The 18,885-nt window shown below is 38.0% G+C and overlaps 1 protein-coding gene across 4 annotated transcripts in view; it reads left to right on the forward strand.

Annotated features, from left to right (window-relative positions):
- Positions 1–9,856: 9,856 nt before the first annotated feature.
- Positions 9,857–18,885, forward strand: part of LOC140935443 (uncharacterized) — a 32,848-nt gene continuing 23,819 nt past the window's right edge. For 2 of the 4 annotated variants that reach the window (XM_073384991.1, XM_073384993.1), the window contains exons 1-9: positions 9,857–10,014; positions 12,899–13,096; positions 13,758–13,829; positions 14,441–14,566; positions 15,437–15,508; positions 16,372–16,480; positions 17,019–17,170; positions 18,006–18,050; positions 18,274–18,396. In XM_073384991.1, the coding sequence (XP_073241092.1) occupies positions 12,974–13,096; positions 13,758–13,829; positions 14,441–14,566; positions 15,437–15,508; positions 16,372–16,480; positions 17,019–17,170; positions 18,006–18,050; positions 18,274–18,396 (822 nt within the window). In that variant the 5' untranslated portion in view covers positions 9,857–10,014; positions 12,899–12,973. Of the gene's footprint in view, positions 10,015–10,833; positions 11,151–12,898; positions 13,097–13,757; positions 13,830–14,440; positions 14,567–15,436; positions 15,509–16,371; positions 16,481–17,018; positions 17,171–18,005; positions 18,051–18,273; positions 18,397–18,885 lie in introns of those variants that run through there. The other 2 variants (XM_073384992.1, XM_073384994.1) reach the window with 2 other exon arrangements.

Raw genomic sequence — 18,885 nt, forward strand, 5'->3', positions numbered from 1 at the left:
CAGGATCTGCTGGAGCTGATGTTTGGAATTCATCGTCAGGGTCTCGCACAGGATCTGAAGGAGCTGATGTTTGGAATTCATCGTCAGGGTCGTCTCACACAGGATCTGCTGGAGCTGATGTTAGGAATTCATCGTCAGGGTCTCGTACAGGATCTGCTGGAGCTGATGTTTGAAATTCATCGTTAGGGTTTTGTACAGGTTCTGCTGGAGCCGTTGTTTGGAATTCATCGTTAGGGTTTTGTACAAGTTCTGCTGGAGCCAATGTTTGGAATTCATCGTTAGGGTCCTGCACAGGATCTGCTGGAGCCGAAGTGTGGAATTCATCGTTAGGGTCTTGTACAGGATCTGCTGGAGCTGACGTTTGGAATTCATCGTTAGGGTTTTGTACAGGATCTGCTGGAGCCAATGTTTGGAATTCATCGTTAGGGTCTTGTACAGGTTCTGCTGGAGCTGACGTTTGGAATTCATCGTTAGGGTCTTGTACAGGTTCTGCTGTAGCCAATGTTTGGAATTCATCGTTAGGGACTTGTACAAGTTCTGCTGGAGCCAATGTTTGGAATTCATCGTTAGGGTTTTGTACAGGTTCTGCTGGAGCCAATGTTTGGAATTCATCGTTAGGGTTTTGTACAGGATCTGCTGGAGCCAATGTTTGGAATTCATCGTTAGGGTCTTGTACAGGATCTGCTGGAGCTGACGTTTGGAATTCATCGTAGGGCTCTTACAGGTTCTGCTGGTGCCAATCTTTGGAATTCATCGTTAGGGTCTTGTACAGGTTCTGCCGGAGCCAATGTTTGGAATTCATCGTTAGGGTCTTGTACAGGTTCTGCTGGAGCCAATGTTTGGAATTCATCGTTAGGGTTTTGTACAGGATCTGCTGGAGCCAATGTTTGGAATTCATCGTTAGGGTCTTGTACAGGTTCTGCTGGAGCCAATGTTTGGAATTCATCGTTAGGGTTTTGTACGGGATCTGCTGGAGCCAATGTTTGGAATTCACCGTTAGGGTCTTGTACAGGATTTGCTGGAGCCGATGTTTGCAATTCATCGTTAGGCTTTCGTAGAGGATCTACTGGAGCCGATGTTTGGAATTCATTGTTAGGGTTTCGTAGAGGATCTGATGGAGCCGATTTTTGCAATTCATCGTTTTTAGTTCCTTCATCATGACAAAAAGAACTCTGATATCCTTTTTTTCTTGGTTGGTAAACATTTTTCTATACGTACAATGATCAAGCAAGCGTGAGGTCCAGATGGCTGGACTCTGCCTAACGTCCTTTTTTGCGTTTTTATGAACCGCGACAAAGTCGAGGTCAGTCAAATCGCAAAAAAGGCAAGGCCAGTCTCCAGCCATCTTGACTGAACAAACTTGGTAAGTAAAGAGTTTATATAATTATCATAATGCCAGAAAGCGAACTTTTTCTTGCAAGACCAACGAGGGAAATCTCGCTCTTGTTTTGTGGCCAATCAGATCGCAAGGTTAATTCGGGTATTCACACAAGACTGAGGGGATTCATCCTGTGTTGTAATGATTACGTCTACTCATCAATCGTTATGTGGCATAAGCATCAATTGTTTTTACCCTCGGTAAGAAAGATTTGCCGATAACCCTATGAAAGGAACGTTAACCCGGCGTCGAATAACAATAATAATAATAATAATAATAATAATAATAATAATAATAATAATAATAATAATAACTTTATTTCTGTAGCGCTCTTCTCCTATGTTCTAGGCGCTTTACAGTCATGTAAACAACATTATTGATAAATATTTACAAATTTACAACCATACCCTAATTATATTTACAATGGGTAAAAAAAAAAGAAAAAAATTAAAACTAAAGCAACTATTAAACTATTTTATTCATAATGATTAAAAAAGGGAAAAATTAAAACTAACGCAATATAGACAAATCTATATATAGAAACAATGATTTGTTATTACAGAATTTATTAAACAAGTACGTCTTAAGTGATCTTTTAAAACTCGGGTCGTGTTGGACTTCCGAATTTCATAGGGTATTAAGTTCCATTCTCTGGGTGCATGAACTACGAATGCTCTAACTCCGTAGGTCTTGGTATACGATGTAGGTTGCATTAAAAGTTCATTACTAACAGACCTCAATGATAGTATGAGAACGATAATGTAGTTTCTGAGCTAAATAGCTAGGCAATGTCCCATTCAGTGATTTATATACGAGGAGCAGAATCTTTAAAATAATACGATATTGAATTGGTAGCCAGTGAAGCTCGCACAAAACAGGAGTGATATGCTGAAAGTTACTCACTTGCAACACAACTCTAGCCGCCGTGTTTTGTACATACCGCAATCTTTGTAACTGATACTTAGGTAGGCCGTATAGTAATGCATTACAATAATCTAGTTTCGATATGACAAATGCATGAACAGCAACTTCTGCTGATTCTTTAGTGAAATACTTCCTAATTCTAGATAGGTTCCTGAGATGATAGAATGATGATCTACAGATGCTAGACACATGTGCATGAAAAGACATGTGCTCATCAAAGATAACACCAAGACTCCTAGCCGACTGAGAGGCAGCCACGCTCTCATCACCAACACATGCATAAGGACTGAAAGGATGGAGAGGGACGACACTTTGAGTGTATGAGCATGACCTCCGTCTTGTCGTGGTTTAGCTTCAATTCGTTGAGATCCATCCAGCGACATATTGCAGAAATGCAGTTCTCGACCCTCGATTTAGTAGCGTCCACATCCACCGATTTGAATGCAAAGTATAACTGAGTATCGTCGGCGTATAGATGATAATCCAAGCCATAAGATCTTATCACTTAGCTTTAGCAAGTGGCGCAGTATACAGAAGGTAGAGTACAGGTCCCAGAACTGAACCTTGGAGAACATCCACGGGAAGATCTCGTACCGTAGAATTCGCCTCATTGATGTTAACAAACAGAGTTCTTTGAGAAAGATAAGAATCGAACCATTGCAGTACAGTTCCTCTGATGCCAAATGATTTCTGCAGTCGTGCCAGCAACAAGGAATGGTTAACGGTATCAAATGCTGCCGACAGATCCAATAAAACAAGGAAAACATTCTCGCCCTTATTCAATGACAGCATAATACCATTTGTAACAGTGAGAAGTGCAGTCTCGGTGCTGTGAAATATCTTGTACGCTGATTGAAGAGGCTCGTGTAGATCATTATCGCCAAGATAGCTATTTAATTGCACAAACACAGTTTTCTCTATGAATTTAGACAGGAACTTTAAATTTGATACAGGGCGAAAATTACTAAACTGCTCAAAGTCTGCATTTAATTTCTTAAGAATAGGTGGTAGCAGCGCGACCTTAAGTTCCTTGGCCAGCAATCCAGATGACAATGACAAATTGATCACCCTTCTAAATATAGGGACAAGACTAGAATAACATTTCCGCATCGTATTCGCTGGAAGTGGATCCAGTGCGCATGTCTTAATAGTTGAACCCCTTATCAACCCTAAGACATCTTCATCTGTTACCATTGTGAACTCGCTAAAGCATGACGTACACTCAAAATCCTCCATAGTGTTCTCCCCCAGCTGCTCCTTTCTAACCAGCAACTCATCACGAATTCGCACAATCTTGGCACTAAAGAAATCAGTAAAGGCATTTGCGAGTTCTTGGTCACTGTTCGCAGACGGATATCTTTTGTCTATACTCCTTTGCAGTAATTTATCAACTGTGCGAAAAAGTAATTTACTATCATGGGCATTTTGAATAACTGCTGAAAGATGCTGTTCTTTCGCCTTATAGAGCATATCATTTACAACATTGCACTGTTCCAAGTAATTTACCCTGTCAATTTCAAAACCATTCGAACGCCATTTACGTTCGAACCTTCCCCTTTTCCTCTTCTGAATAGCGATCTCCTCAATATATACTAAGGAGCATTAGGTCGAATGACAATAGTGCGAGTTCTTTTAGGTGCCAACTTGTCCAAAGCCTTGCATAACACCTCATCATACTCCTTCGCCAATGACTCAATACTTTGCGAGATACACCCGTCTGACAAACCAGACGATCCAATCATCTCATTGAAAGCATCAAAATCAAATCACTTTAATTTACGACAGACAACAGTCCTCCTCTCATTTAATGGTTTCCGTAAATTCAAATTAAAGCAAACAGCCTTATGATCCGAGATAAACTGTTCCATGACTGTAACATTCTTTAGGCCTAAGGCGCTCTCACTCTCATTCCTTTTAATGACCAAGTCCAATATATGACCTCGTTTATGGGTGGGTACACACACATGTTGCTTTAAATTGAACAAATCCAGTAACTCTCCAAATCGTGTCGCGTCCCAATCGGCCTTTTCGTCCATATGGAAGTTAAAATCCCCGTATATCAAAGGCTCTTCTGGGCATATTACAGTCTATTGCAATAGACTAGAAAATTCCTCTAGAAAGATTCCAAGTGACGCACCCCTCGGGGGACGGTAGACAACGATTGCTCTCAAACTCTTACGAGCAACAAAAGTGACATCAATGCATTCAAACGCTGTAAAAGAATGCTCAAATAACCTTGTTTTAGAGCCAATACCTTGCTTGTAAAGAAGGCCCACGCCTCCGCCTCTCCCTGCCGACCGTGGGGAGTGCAGGAGACGATAACCATTCGGACAAAGCTCTCCAATAGTCACTTCACTACCTTCCACATGCAGCCATGTTTCTGTAATCCCCAACAAATCCACCTTATAATCCACAACAAAGTCTTTAACAATAACAAATGTCTTGCATTTGTTTTCTTTCTTTTTTTCTCCTCCAACAGGTTAGCTGAAATTTATAAAGTTTTACCCCCTCGACTGGCCATTGCAAATGACTTCTACACCGGTCTACTGATTAAAGGTTAAAAATTCTGTACAGAATTCCAGTTAATGAAAAAATAATTCTTTTACTATAGGTTCTGCCCTGTCTGAATAAAAATTTCTAACTAGCGTTTTATTTATCAATATCAGGACGGTCACATCACCACCTTGATATCACTGATTTACCACGCCGTTTCATTCAGGGCGGGAACGTTTGGTGGCAATAGTTATTTGGTGTTCTTTTTAACAAGCCTCATAGAGTTTCCCTCTAACTGGACGTGCATAGTGCTATGCCGTACGTATGAACGTAAGCATGATACTCAAACTTTCAAATTTAAACATATCTTAACCCTCGGACGTACAGGAGTGGGGGTGGGGGGAGGGGGGGGGGGCTGTTACTTCTTCCCTCCGAGGACTCTTTGAGTTTTTCCCTAGACGATAAGACATCAACACCTGACGTTTTTAGTAGCAGTTCGTTTATCCCTCGGGCGAATTTTAAGAAAAGTCTAGTGATGGTCACTTTCTATGGTTACGAGATACGACGTCTGGTACGAGCAGGCGGTCAAGCCATTTTTCAGTAAAAATGCATGTTTTATCAACTTCTTTCAACAATTAAGGTAAAGCTTGTGGACAAAATGATGCTAAGTGCTTATTTATGTGTTATTTCACATGTCAAGCGCATAAAATTAGCATTTATGCCGGTTTTAACCTAATTTCTAATTCTTTGTAAAATCCAAGATGGCGACCATTTTTTGGTGACGTCACAGACCTCCAGCAGCGCCACCACCAATAAAATACACCTCATCTTTTTTGAGAAGGAAAGGCTTACCACGAAGGCAAATCGTTTCGAAATACTGCAACATATAAAATACTCTGGGGAGGGGTTCCATCCAACACCCCCCCCCCCCCCCTTGTACCAGGGTTAATCTCCTTCTCTACGAAACTGGCAATTACTGTTGAAATCATTTATACATTCAAATTTGCTGTACGCACATTCCACTGATCAAACTGTTCTCCTTCATTTCCAAGGAATATCGGTATAGGAGTATCATCCGCCTTTTCACGCGTTGGATCAATGTCAGTCACCGTATGTCGTTTGGCTGGCACGTTAACTTGTTGTTAGCCTGGGAGCGAGCTCTCCATTTGCGGTCAGGGTAAAGGGCGGAATGAGTTTGCGGAATGGCTTGTGGCATGGCTTGCGGAATGACATAATTTTGTGGAATTTAATATATGCAGAATAACCCAAAGAAATAAATTAAACTGAAAAGTGCGTCCTTTTATGACGCCAATCAATTTGCGAACGCAGCCGCTGTTTTAATGGTGACATACGATGACAGCAGGCAGTCAAAAAGCCGCGAAGGCTCATTGTCGATTAGCCTTTTCCGCACAGCCACAAAGATTCTTCTTGCCTTTATTAGTCGGGCTGCATAGCAGCATCGATACTACAGCACGAAAGTCGGCCATTGAAGAAAAGATGTTTTGGAAGGTCACGCTCCCTTCTACTTAATTAATTTTTTCTGCAAAAGATGTTTGCACGATTAACTTAACAGTTTCCTTTTACCTATATTTGTATTTGCAACCGCGTGAGAAGTTTTTTTTTTTCAGACGGTGGGTTACGTGATCGTTACATAATATTCAGAGATGAAGACGGATCTTGTATTTTGTTTCCTTAGCTGCTTGGTTAAGTTTCCGGCACGCGAAGCTAACAGCTGGCGGAAAAGGGCGAGTTCGAATCCTGGCAACTGAGTGTGCGTCTTTTTTTCTTTTTTTTTTCCGTTTCCTACCGTTTCAGCATTTTTTCACGATCAAACGCACACACTCACACAAACAAGGAAGATGCGAAGGCACGCGGAAAGGCCGAAAGGAGACAGAGAGCAGTTCGCTCCACTCGAGTTCTGGATTACAGATTAATGTCTGACTCGGGGCGTTCATTTAGTCTCAAATATGATCTGATCCGTCCACCGTCATTAATTAATACATATATTTTTTCAGGTTCGTTTTCATGTTCTGTTTGCTTTCGTCTGTTCCGTCTTGTGCTTTCTGTTACCAGAGACGAGAGACGCCTCAACATTGGAGAATATATAGATTCCTTCAACAGCAGCACCACAGTCGAAATGGCAGATCGAGAAGAAAAAGTTCGTTATGAAGCAAGCAAAGAGAAAGACGAATTGAGAAACAGAATTGTTGCTGAGGGAGAAGGAGAGCAAAGCTGTTTAATTTTTTATATGTATTAACTATTTATCATATTGGAACTTTAAAGTCAAAATAAAAAAAAGGGAGGCACCGTTATTCTTTTATGAGCTGTGAGGGTTCAAACATACCCCCTTTATGATTTGAATACCCCCTTTATGGCAATTTCTATCACTTCGATGCAGTTTGCTACTTTGAGAAATTGAATTTATTAAAAATAAGGATTGTCGATAACATTGAGAATATCATTGATTGTTGAAAATAAGGGTATACAAATTGGGAGTTGGAAACCCTTTCAGTAATCTTTTCGTGTAAAAAAAAATTATTTCAAGAAGGCGTCAGTCCAAATTCGTTCCCATGGTTACCAAAATTGACATTAAAAACAAAATGGGTGTTAGGTCTGTTCTTTTCTTTTATATTTCTTTTTCTTAAAAAGACAATTAGCCATTCTTCCTGTGTAGGAAGCCTATTGTGATTTTTGGTAGAGTTAAACCATATATACTTTTAAGTATATTAAAAAAACCATGGCAACGAATTTGGACTGATGCCTTCTTGAAGATTTTTTTTTGTTACAAAAAGATTACTGAAAGGGTTTCCAACTCCCAATTTTATACCCTTATTTTCTACAATCAATGATATTCTCATTGTTATCGACAATCCTTATTTTTAATAAAATAACTTGGATTCTGGATTCCAGTGGTTTTTGGGACTCCAAAGCTCCTTGAGCTGTATTAATGCAGATCCCAAAGCTGAGAATTTCGCATTCTATATGCAAATGTTTTCGATTTCACTTGGGACGACTGTAATACCCAGGAGAAATTGGGAACAATGGTCATGTAAAAGTGGCTTGGGCAAAACGGAAACCTCATGGCCCATTATTAGTTGCATCATAGTTACGTTTTTCCCTGTCCTATTTAGAAGGAAGCCCAAACAAAATCGTAGTGACGACATTAAACCCCGGTTATAGATGTTATTCATAACGTCGATGGAAGCAACAACAACAGGCATTACCAGGGAACTAGAGTGTTTCGTACTGGACTTGGGAAATATTTAAACCGAAAAGACCGCAGAGTAATTATTCTCTGTTTTCGGAGAAGGATCATAATTATGGCCGTCTCAGATTTACTTGTTATGATATTATTCTGAACCCCAGCGGTTGCTTTCATGCTTTGAAAGAACACCTTATAATTGGGCTTGATGATTATGAGTTCTTGTTTTTCCTTGTCTTTTTCTTTGTCCTTTTTTACTACGAGCGCGAGCTCAGCGATTCCCACAAATTAAAAGTTTTTCTTGACTTCCTCCACCTGAAATTTAAGCTTCAGGTTCTTCGGATGGTTAGCAGATCCAAAAGTACATTGTGAAAATTGCTTGTTTAATCGGCAGAGTTTTAGTGAAAGAGGAAGTTTGAGGGTAGATTTTTTTTCTGCAGGCCAACAATAGGGAAGATTTTTTTTCTGCAGGCTAACAATAAAATCCGATCTGATGTACTGGCCGTAACAGTCAGTCCGCGGCGCCCTGCTTGGTTATGGTTGCTGTCGTAGTTAAGTGCGCAGCCGGAGTTTGTCCCAAGCCTTAGAGAAAATCCTCAAGACGGCATTCGACTGTTCAACAGTACAACCGTGAATAAATATATTCAAAGCCGTGAAAACAAACAAAGTTTAATAAATCAGTTCATTAAGAAGGGTCCCCAGAAGCGTTATTCAATACCTATCGCCTCCAAAATATTCCCTCAACCCCGCACGCTTACTGAGGCTCGACGGTAATTTTTTAAATCTCGACCCTGCACACACCGCACTAGAAGCCGAATCCTGACCGTACCCGGCAAATAGTCAGGTCGATCAAGCGTAATAAAAAATAAATGATCATAAAATATCGCCACGTTGTAGGATTGAGGAAAATGTGGTTAAATTGAGTTAAGTCAGAAGAAAATTCTTTTTTACACATTTAAGAAAATATAGCACACTTTCATTACCCTGGATATCATTTCTAAACAAGTAGTCCCGACCCACGTCTTGAATCTCGCTTCTCTTTTCTACTAAAATTCCCACTCCCGACCTTCAAAGAAGACAGATAACCAACTTGGACACTCACTGAGGTAACCGGTTTGTCTCTGTGACTTTTTTGGTGGAGATCTTCCGTCAGTAGCTCTATTTGCTAGCAAGAACTCACAGGTAACAAATGCTCTAGACATACGTACCCAACTTCGCAGGCTATTCGTCAGAGAATTAAAAAGCGGAAAAAGATTAGAAAACAAAAAGCCTGCTTTTAGTTAGACTTTCTTATATTTTTTCGTTCTCGTGCATTCCACTTGAAGTCCTAGTCGCCAAGTCTGCGACTAGACCAGCATTTATGATCCTGCGTTTAAAGATAGACAATTATACCAGTGAGGGGTCAATAGCTTTCTACATCACTGTTCCCATTACAAATCAAACGTGCCACAAGTTTCCAACGGATATCGTCCAGAAGATTGTTGTTCCACCTGACCGCTATAAATTCTATTGTCTTTTAAGGACACAAAAGCGTTTATCTTGCTTTTCTAGTCTTTTCATCTTTTGTTTTGAAATTGTTTTGATTCAGTGCGATTTTTAAATCGCCGGAAGTGATGTTCGACAAGGAATCTAAGGCATGTGGATAAAAATGTAATTCATGAAACGAATGAAATGTGACGCAGTCGAAGACTAATAACAACATTGATTCATTTATTCAAGTTGAATGAATTTCGTATTTACTCAAAGTTCTGTTGTTGACATTCAGCGTAATGTAGTGAAAATTTCGCGGCAAAATAATAACACACTACGAACACAGCACTTTGTCAGGTCACGAACCTCTTGGCCAATCAGTTTACTTTATTTTTGTCACGTGGGTTTGCAAGAGCTGTGGTCGTTGTGATGAAGTTGGAAATGGCGTCGGAAAATTTGTGGCAGCGCGGTTTTGACGAATGGGGCAAACGCCGGAAACTTCTGGAATAATTTCGCGTTACGAGTTATCGATGATGAAACAAGAAAGGTAGGTTTATTAATTAGGTAAGATTTGGGCTATTTAGGATAGATATCCTTACTCTTAAGTCTGCATTCTGCACAGATGAAGTTGCGAATACATCTCGCCAAACTGTGGTACACAAACGTATCCAAGTGGTCAGGCTAATTGCGGGTTTTTAAGTTTTCAGCGCAGATATTAGATATCTATGGAAGATTTCGAGAAATCTGTAAAAGATGAATATTACTTTTGTTTATTGCTGCACCGAATGTTTTGCTTGATTGCATGAGATGTGCTCCTGATTTCCTTCACGCAAAACTCCTAGTTTCCGGACCAAACCTTACGGAAAGTTCGTCTTTCATAACACGCTGGAAGGCGATAGCACCGGTAGAAGAACTTTTCCTGCAACTTTTAACTCATTCGTCAGATTATCTTTCCTGTCTATATAACGAATAACTTAATTCTTCAAATTCTATTGTAATTTGTAGGAGCAATGCATCTATTTTGGCTCGAATTGAATAGCTGATTCAGGCAATTCAAATTGGAAGGTCAAATTATTTATTTGATCGCGTGTGATTCATTCATCAAGGCGGTCGATTCGGTTAATAAAAATTTTTAAAGAGTGATATTGGCGTGTTTTCTTTCAAACCAAAATTAAATGTTGGCTTATATCAATGATGAGATTCCTTTAAGATTTCTATAACTTTTGATTCAAAATTCTTTCGATAAAAGCGTATTGTTCAGTTTGATTAAGGAATTTTCCCCAGGAAACTGCTTCAGTTTACTTATTGTTATTTTTTTCTAGAATGCGGACTAAAGCTGACCCTAAGTTCGTTAAGTACGATTGTCGTCTTTGCGGCTTTAAACACGTTATATTGAGGAAGAAGTGTGGCTTTGAAAGCGTAAAATACCACTTATTTTAGTACTACTCAGTCAATACCAACACTGTAAATATTTTCAGGATAATCCATAAGGCAATGCCATTCATTTAGGCCACTGAATTGTTTGATGAGTCGAATTACGACCATTTCGGAGATACAAGTGTATATATATCACAGATATATGTTTAAATAGTCTGTTACAACCTGCTTACTATATCTTTTCGAGCTCAAGTGCACAAATTCATTCTGACGAGTATATAAATTGTACAGTTCAGTCACTTTCAGGTAAGCTCAACGAAGTTATTTTTTAATTTGCTGGTTAGATAAATTTAGTTTAAGTAGTTGATTACAAGAGCAAATTATCTGAATTGTGTAGTGGCCATGTGCAACAAAATGATCATGATAAAAGAAATCATGTCCCTGATACATTTAGTTCACCAAAGTAATATTGGTTTTTATTCAATACTGCACCTGTACAGATCTGCTGTCTTGTTTTTCACTTCCTTTAATAAACGAGTGATTAATTTCTTGAACCCCAAAGTGAATGGAACTAAAACTGGCTTCTTGTCCCTTATATTAAAATACTGTAGCTTTTACAGTATGTTACATGATGTTCTTCTTGAGTTTTTGAACTTTCTGAACATTTGAAGCAACACCAACCAAACTGAACACAGAAATTTCCATGTTTCCTGCCCATACTTGATACCTGTTTGTAATGTGTTAGGATCAATATATGCCCCTCATGTCGTTACATTATTGTGCATGTTGTAACTGAGTGTTCTTGTTGCTTTCTTCTAACCCATTGGACTGTATGTACATAATTATCGTGGACCATGGGCGAGTGCCTCTTTGAGCACTTGGCAGGCATTTTGTTTCTTTATTGGCATTTATTCAACAACTGATCACTTTGATTGAGTGCACTAGTATTGGTACATTGTTGTGTTTCATTGATTGACAATAATTTACTGTAGGTCCTTTTTCTTCAATAGTGTTCAATAAAAGTTTTTACATACTTTGTTTCTGTCAAGCAGGCTGGAAAAGTTCCTCTTTGTATGTGATAAAAAATGATGTCCCTATAGATGTAAAAAGAGCCGTTTATGAGTATTGTCCTTACCCCCTCACAAAGGTTTACAATAATTAATTAATAATTTACAATAATTATTAGTTAACCAAAATATAGTTTGGGTTATTGTTTCATTGACTTTTTAACTAAGGACAAAGTTGGTATTTGTAAAATTATTTTCTGTGATTTTACCAGATCCAATTATGTCTTTTGCATTCAATTCAGAACAAGTGCTATATAGTGGAACCTGGTTAATATGGACACCAAGGGGACATGCCATAGTGTCCCTATTATCCTGGCCCCAGTTGTTCAAACGTCAGATAGCGCTATCGACCGGATAAATCACTATCCAGCGGATAGCGTAATTGATTTCTGTAATACTTATCCGCTGTATAGTGATTTATCCGGTGGATAGCGCTATCCAACGTTTGAACAACCGGGGCCTGGTGTCTGTACTAAGCAGGTTATTTTAGAGAAAATCATATTTTCTCTAAAAACAACCCGCTTATATCAGACATCAGTCTTTTCAGTTTTGGGACTAAGGAAACTTTCAGTATTATATACAGGTGTCTGTAGTGTCCGTGAAGCGGGCTTCCACTGTATCTCTATAGTTACAATGTAACACACTTGTCATCAGTAAAGATAATTGTAGGTTTATTATTTTTGATCTCATAACAAGGCCTCAAATGTTCAGTTTATACATTGCTTACAGCTATTTAATGTATGTGTTACAGTTAAATTTAATTTCAGGTTGATTTTGACTTAACTTAGGTTGATTCTCAATTTCATTTGTCTCCAAGCCCTAAGAGACAAAGGAAATCGAGAATCAAGCCAGGTGAAAAACATTTTAACCTGAAATCAGATTTGACCTGTCACATTATATAGTTATGTTAAATGCTAAAGCCATCCATAAAAGTCCATGTCTTGTTTCAACGTTTAAACCTCATTGTCTTAATAATTTTCTTTACAGAGCTAATCACTTGACGGTGTCAAAGCAAGTAGTGTGATTGTATGTGATGAATAGGAAATTATAAAGGTTAAAACGATGCGAACAAGTGATCTTATAATGAAGGACAATCCTGTAGTGCAGTATAATGGTGGTAATGATGACGAAGAAGAGGAAGGCACCGTGGAGGTGCTTGTTTCTATACCAGACGGAAGAGTCAAGGTAAAAGTAGCTGATGAAGAAAAAAAAGCAGACATGTACTAAACTCTCGAAGCAATGAAACTGGTTCACTCCCCAAATGTTCAGTAGTTACAGACGGTGCTATCCACCCAGGCCTACATGTACATGTAGTTGTTCAAAAGATGGATAACGCTATCCATTTGATAAATCTCTTTCCACAATAGGTTTCCCCAATACGTATCTGCTGGATAGTAATGGTGGATAGTGCTATCTAAAATTTGAAATGACTGAGGTGCTGGGTCACCCTCAGATTGTTTGTTCCAGTGGCACCTATCTAACCCTGGTTATTAGTACCTGTGAAGCAGCGCCGATATCTTAGTTCTGGGCCCCCAACAAATTACTGGAAACGTGTTTTGAGTTTCCCTTCAATTGGATTGGCAAAACAACTACAGTGACACCTCTATTAGCTGGCTATACCAATCATGTGGATTGTACAGTTGTTTACATGTACCAAGTGCAAATTGTTCTTGCACAAGTCATCTACACTGTATGATAATATTGATTATTCTGATGATTACAGTGAAGCTTATTTTGCAGATGATGAATTCCCCAAGAGGACTTGCTTTAAAAATAATGTAAATGTTTTGTTTGTCTTGTCTTCTCGGTGTCTTATTTCAGTTTATTTATTGTGTCAAATTTTTAGAAATTGTATCATTTTGATAAACATGACAAAGTTTGGACTGCTAAACTGCTTGTGATTAGTGAGTTAATGAAGGTAAGAAGATGTAGCCTTATTGATGGTATTATTTTATAAAATGTCTTTATGTCTAGTTAGTACAGTACAGTAATTAAAATGAAATGAACTGCATGCAATGGAACATGGTGCTCTTTTTTACTTGTTACTGTTACAGCCAAATCTGGTTTGGCAGACACCAACACCAACACTTGCTACACTATATCTGAGACATCCTGCTAAGATAAACAACAGCTAAAATCACTGGCATTTGACTGAAACCATTTCCTGCCAATGGGACTTCATTAATAAAGGACTTACTGTACGGAACCTTTTTTTTTTGGTTTCAACATCACAGTTTTAATGTGTACATTAACATGTATCTTGGAGTTTGTTTTTTTTTTTATTTCCCATAAATTTTTTTCTTGTTCCTGGGTATGGTAATGTACAGTGTATGCCAATGACTTTTAAAAAGCGTTTGAAATTCATGTTAATATTATCAACTGCAACATGTAGTCTATGATTTAAGTACAGGCTGTAGTGAGGTAATGATCATGCCTGACCTACAATTCACATGCATTAACTAGTAAAGAGACATTTTAGTCTTTGGACTTGAGCAGGCAAGATATTGAATATAACTGGTTGTGTCTCAGGGTGCTAAAGATGGTTTGAATTATGCATTCTATGATCCACCCTACAATGGTAAGTCTGGCAAATTTCTTGAGGAGGAGAGGCTTTTCATTGACTACCCACTTAACGGATCTCCACCAATTCTTGAGGTTAGTGGCAGGCTTTAATAATTTTTTACAAGCTTGATACAGAGAGGATATTACATGGCCACACAGGGATAAATAAACACCAATGAAATACCAAACCATTTCACTTTAATAGTTTTTTGGTGTGAAAGGCGCGATTTATTATGTAGCCATAGCAACGGTGATATTTTCACATGTGAAGATATCAAGTTTTTGTGCGAAAGCTCACCTGGTATTTCATTGGCGTTTATATAATAAATTATTTATTATCTTTATTGAATAGGACATTTCTGAGTTCCAAAACTTTCACCTTAAAAATGAGGCTAAGTGCAAAACCGTTTTTTGGGAAAATGAGTTTTTTGGCATGGGAATAAAAAATCATTTTCATATCAGTGGTTCACACACTTAGCCTGGCTTTGAAACAGAAGCTTGTGGCAACTTGGAAGTGGCCTTTGGCTATTGATTTTTGCAAACTGTTGTTGTATATCTTGCCTGAATAGAATAGGTCATGCATATTACACAGTACCTGTAAATTTATATTTGCTTTTAAGAAACAATATTCTTTAAGGGTCCATTCTGGTTTGTATGGTATAATTTTAGCTATCAAATCTGTTTAATTTTGTTGCCATGGGGATTTTTGCTGTTTTCAAGGAATTCTTTAGTTAAAATCAAGGGCAATCTGTTGTATCTCATCTAAGATAGTAGCAAAACTTTGAAGAAAGTACATGCAATTTCATTTTTTAATTTTTTTATCTTTACATTTTTTTTATCTTTAGTTTTATCTTAGTTTGCACTAATGACAAGTTTTTATAATTATTTTGAGATAATGTCTGTATAAGTGAGTTAACTTAGAATAAAAGAGGACTTTTATGTTCATTGTTATTGCATTGTCAGTTTAAGCGCAAAGGAAGAATCTACCGTTCTGTGGGTTATGATCCAAAGACTTTGCAGAAAGTCAATTCAAAGGTGAGTTAACGAAAAAGCTGCTATAATTTTAGCAGTAGTCGTGCTATACAAAAAAGCTATTTTTCAGTTGTACAGCTCTCTAACTTAACCCCTGTTTGGTGTTGATATATGCGGGGACAAATTAAAACTTATTTTGTAAAAGTACATGTAAACTTGTCTGTTGAAAATACGTTACTCATTGGTGTTCTACTGAATTGTTGATGTATGAGTCTTAGTCAATACCTTAGTGCCACAGTCAGTTATTTATTTACCCGTGATCAAGAATTCCTTCATCACCTCATGGTTTTTTCATGAAGAGATGAAGGTGACAAAATCTATCTAATTATTGCACCGGAAGTCAGATATGTTGCTTGACCAATCGGTGCAGGGCTCCGAAGGATCTTTTGTTTTCCGACCAATTAGACAAAAGTGCAGATTCTGGACTATGGGCAGACCACGCGTAAAGTGAATGTATCAGGTGTCCTTTTCCCGTCGTCTCCCAAGCAAAAAAGGGATGAAGGATACCTGATTGTTATCTATTTATTAGTATTACTATTATTATCATCAGCGTGCAACGTGCAAAGAATGTACTGTCGGATAGCCTGGGGCTCGAGGATTTTGCTGTCGGGCTAATGACTTTTGTTCTTAGCTTGCCCGATGGGCAAGTGAAGTTTTTTGAGAATTCAAATTACAGAAGGACCGTGTATTCAAACCTGCTCATCAAAGAGCTTTAAGGGCTAGTTAAAGTGATGTTTGGGCTAGTACATGCTACATGTAGCTACAGCTAGCCCGAATGGCAAGCTGTAGAACTGACTGTCTTTGCACCCTGGTTATTATAAGTATTTACAACTAATTGTGTGAAATTTGTCATTTTTTTTTTTCAGGCAAAACAGAAAAAGTTTATTGAGCTGGTTTCTTCTAATACAATCAATCGGGTTGTTGAAATGACAGAAGAAGGGATTGACCCCAACTTTCAGGACGAAAAAACAGGAGGTAAAAATTATACACCTGAGGCACATTGTAATAATACTGCCAAACCTCCTGTAATTGTCACCCTTCCTCATGCCAACCTACCCCACCCCCTCCCCCAAAAAAAGGAAAAAGAAGAAAACAGCAGTATAAACAATACAGCAACAAACTGTAACAAGAGTAGTTGGAGGAAGTGCTCTCATTTGGCAGGCTCAATCTGCAGTGTCATTAAAACTGGAAAAATTGATTTTGTTATTTTAATTAGAATGGATGTTTCACGTACATGTACAGTACAGAGGTGTTGTGACGAAAGGTGGTTGTATGAAAGTTTTTAGTTCATGCACTGAGTCTGTAGAGCCAAAGAATAAAGAATGGATGTTTCTTGGATGTTACAATTTATATTATGAGCCGGTGAAACATTGCTATCGTGCAGTGAATTATTATTTTAATACCCTGGCTGCGTTACAGTAGCATGCAACATGCTTTTGTTAAGCATAAAGTACATGTAGTTGAATTAAAAGAGTTTCTGTATTTTAACGTGATTTATCTGCTTGACCTGTAGAAACTCCTTTGTCAGTAGCTGCAAGCAAGGCAGATTCTCGCGTAATGATAACCACACTAGTGAGTGGTGGAGCTCAGCTCGACTACAGGACAAGGGAGGGACTAACACCACTACACAAAGCAGCTGTCTGTGGTCAAGCTAATTCTGTTAAGGTAACTTATCTTAGGATGAAAATAGAGTACAATAGAAGCAGTGCTTGGAATAGAGCCCTAGGTGACTTATGATCAGTTGCTAGATTCTCCTTTCAATTTGCCTTGTATAATGCTTGTGAATCAAAGAGAGAATTAATTTTTGACTAAATCAGGAGTCACTTAGGGCCTTAGTATCAGGCCTCTTGATGAAAAGGTGGCTTTGAAAACAATAAAGAGATACGTATTGTAAAACCTTAAACAATGATCAATTTTTTCCATGTGTTGCTCTAAAAAATGAACAGGTCAGAGCTGTTTCCGCTAGGTGTACATGTACACTCTTTACAATCATGTAACAGAGTGCATTAAATTGTACCTAATGTACACTGTAAGTGTATCTAAATTTCTAGAATTTGTAAAAAAATTAGTCACCACCTGTTTACTCTGAGATAGATTTAGCATCATTTGGGATAAAAAATATATATATATATTCTGGAGGGTCTAACCCTTAAAATAACATACAGTATGTAGTAGAATTTGATTTTCTATTGGCAGTTATAATACCTGGTGACCACATGTTCCTTCAGTTCTTAGAATTGGCTAGACAAGTATATTTAAAGGTCAATTTCAGGCCTGGAAATGTATAGGCAGGGTCTTACATGTACATCAGTGGATCTCCTGACCCTTAGCTATTATGAACATTGTACTTTATGGCATATTTGTGCCACTAAATCAGAGTCTGATTAAACCTTAAAGCTAGAGAAAATATTCCTCAACCACTTACATGTACATGTACATCAAAGTGCTTAAAATTATTTCTAGGATGCTCACATATCATTGTGTCATTTAAACTTTGTAGATACTGTTGGACTTTGGAGCATCACCAAATTACAAAGATTCAAGGGTAAAGATACATAAAGTGCTTCTACCTGTTTTTAGTAAATTGATTATTTTTACTGATTGAGGAAGTGATTTTTTTGCTTCATATTAGCTTTTAGGTTGTGAATCATACATGCAACTACATGTACGTTTATTTTAACGCTAAAAAATGTGGAGACTACACCTGTACATGGTCATTTGTAAAGCGAAATAAAAGCTTATTTCATGTTGGCTTTCATTTGTTTTAGGGGCTTACTCCATTGTTTCATACAGTGCTGAATGGCGGAGATCCATACTGTTGTGAGATACTGCTAAATGACCATTCTGAAGTGCATATCGCAGATCACCAGGGCATGCAGGAGATACACTTGGTAATAATCTTTAAAATATTTTTGCTGCGAACTGCTTGTTGACAATAGGGCGCCTGTACTTCTAAATTTTATAATCATTTTAATTTTATCTTTCTGACTTTCCAATATGAACAAATAAACAAACAAACAAGTGGAAGACAGACACAGGCAACTGCCACCACCATCACCACCATCACTTCTAAGTTCCAAAGAGATTAAAGAAATTATTACAGAACTAGTTGAGTAGAAGTTGACAACGCCAATAAGTAGAAGGTTTCTGAAGATACTTGTATGTACTGCAAGCTACACTGGTATACATGTATTAGTAGAGATGCATAACCACTACTGAGTTGGTTCTGTTGTAGAATTTTGTTTTTTGACGTTTGAAAATAACATATACTGATAAGTCACCTAAAAAAGAAAATGTATCGCTTTTTTGTGTGCACTGTAGATCAATATTTATTGATCTTGTTGTTCATCTTGAGTTAATACTACTATCCGTAAGGAGGC

The sequence above is a fragment of the Porites lutea genome, chromosome 4, assembly GCF_958299795.1.
Source record: "Porites lutea chromosome 4, jaPorLute2.1, whole genome shotgun sequence".
Taxonomy (NCBI): domain Eukaryota; kingdom Metazoa; phylum Cnidaria; class Anthozoa; order Scleractinia; family Poritidae; genus Porites; species Porites lutea.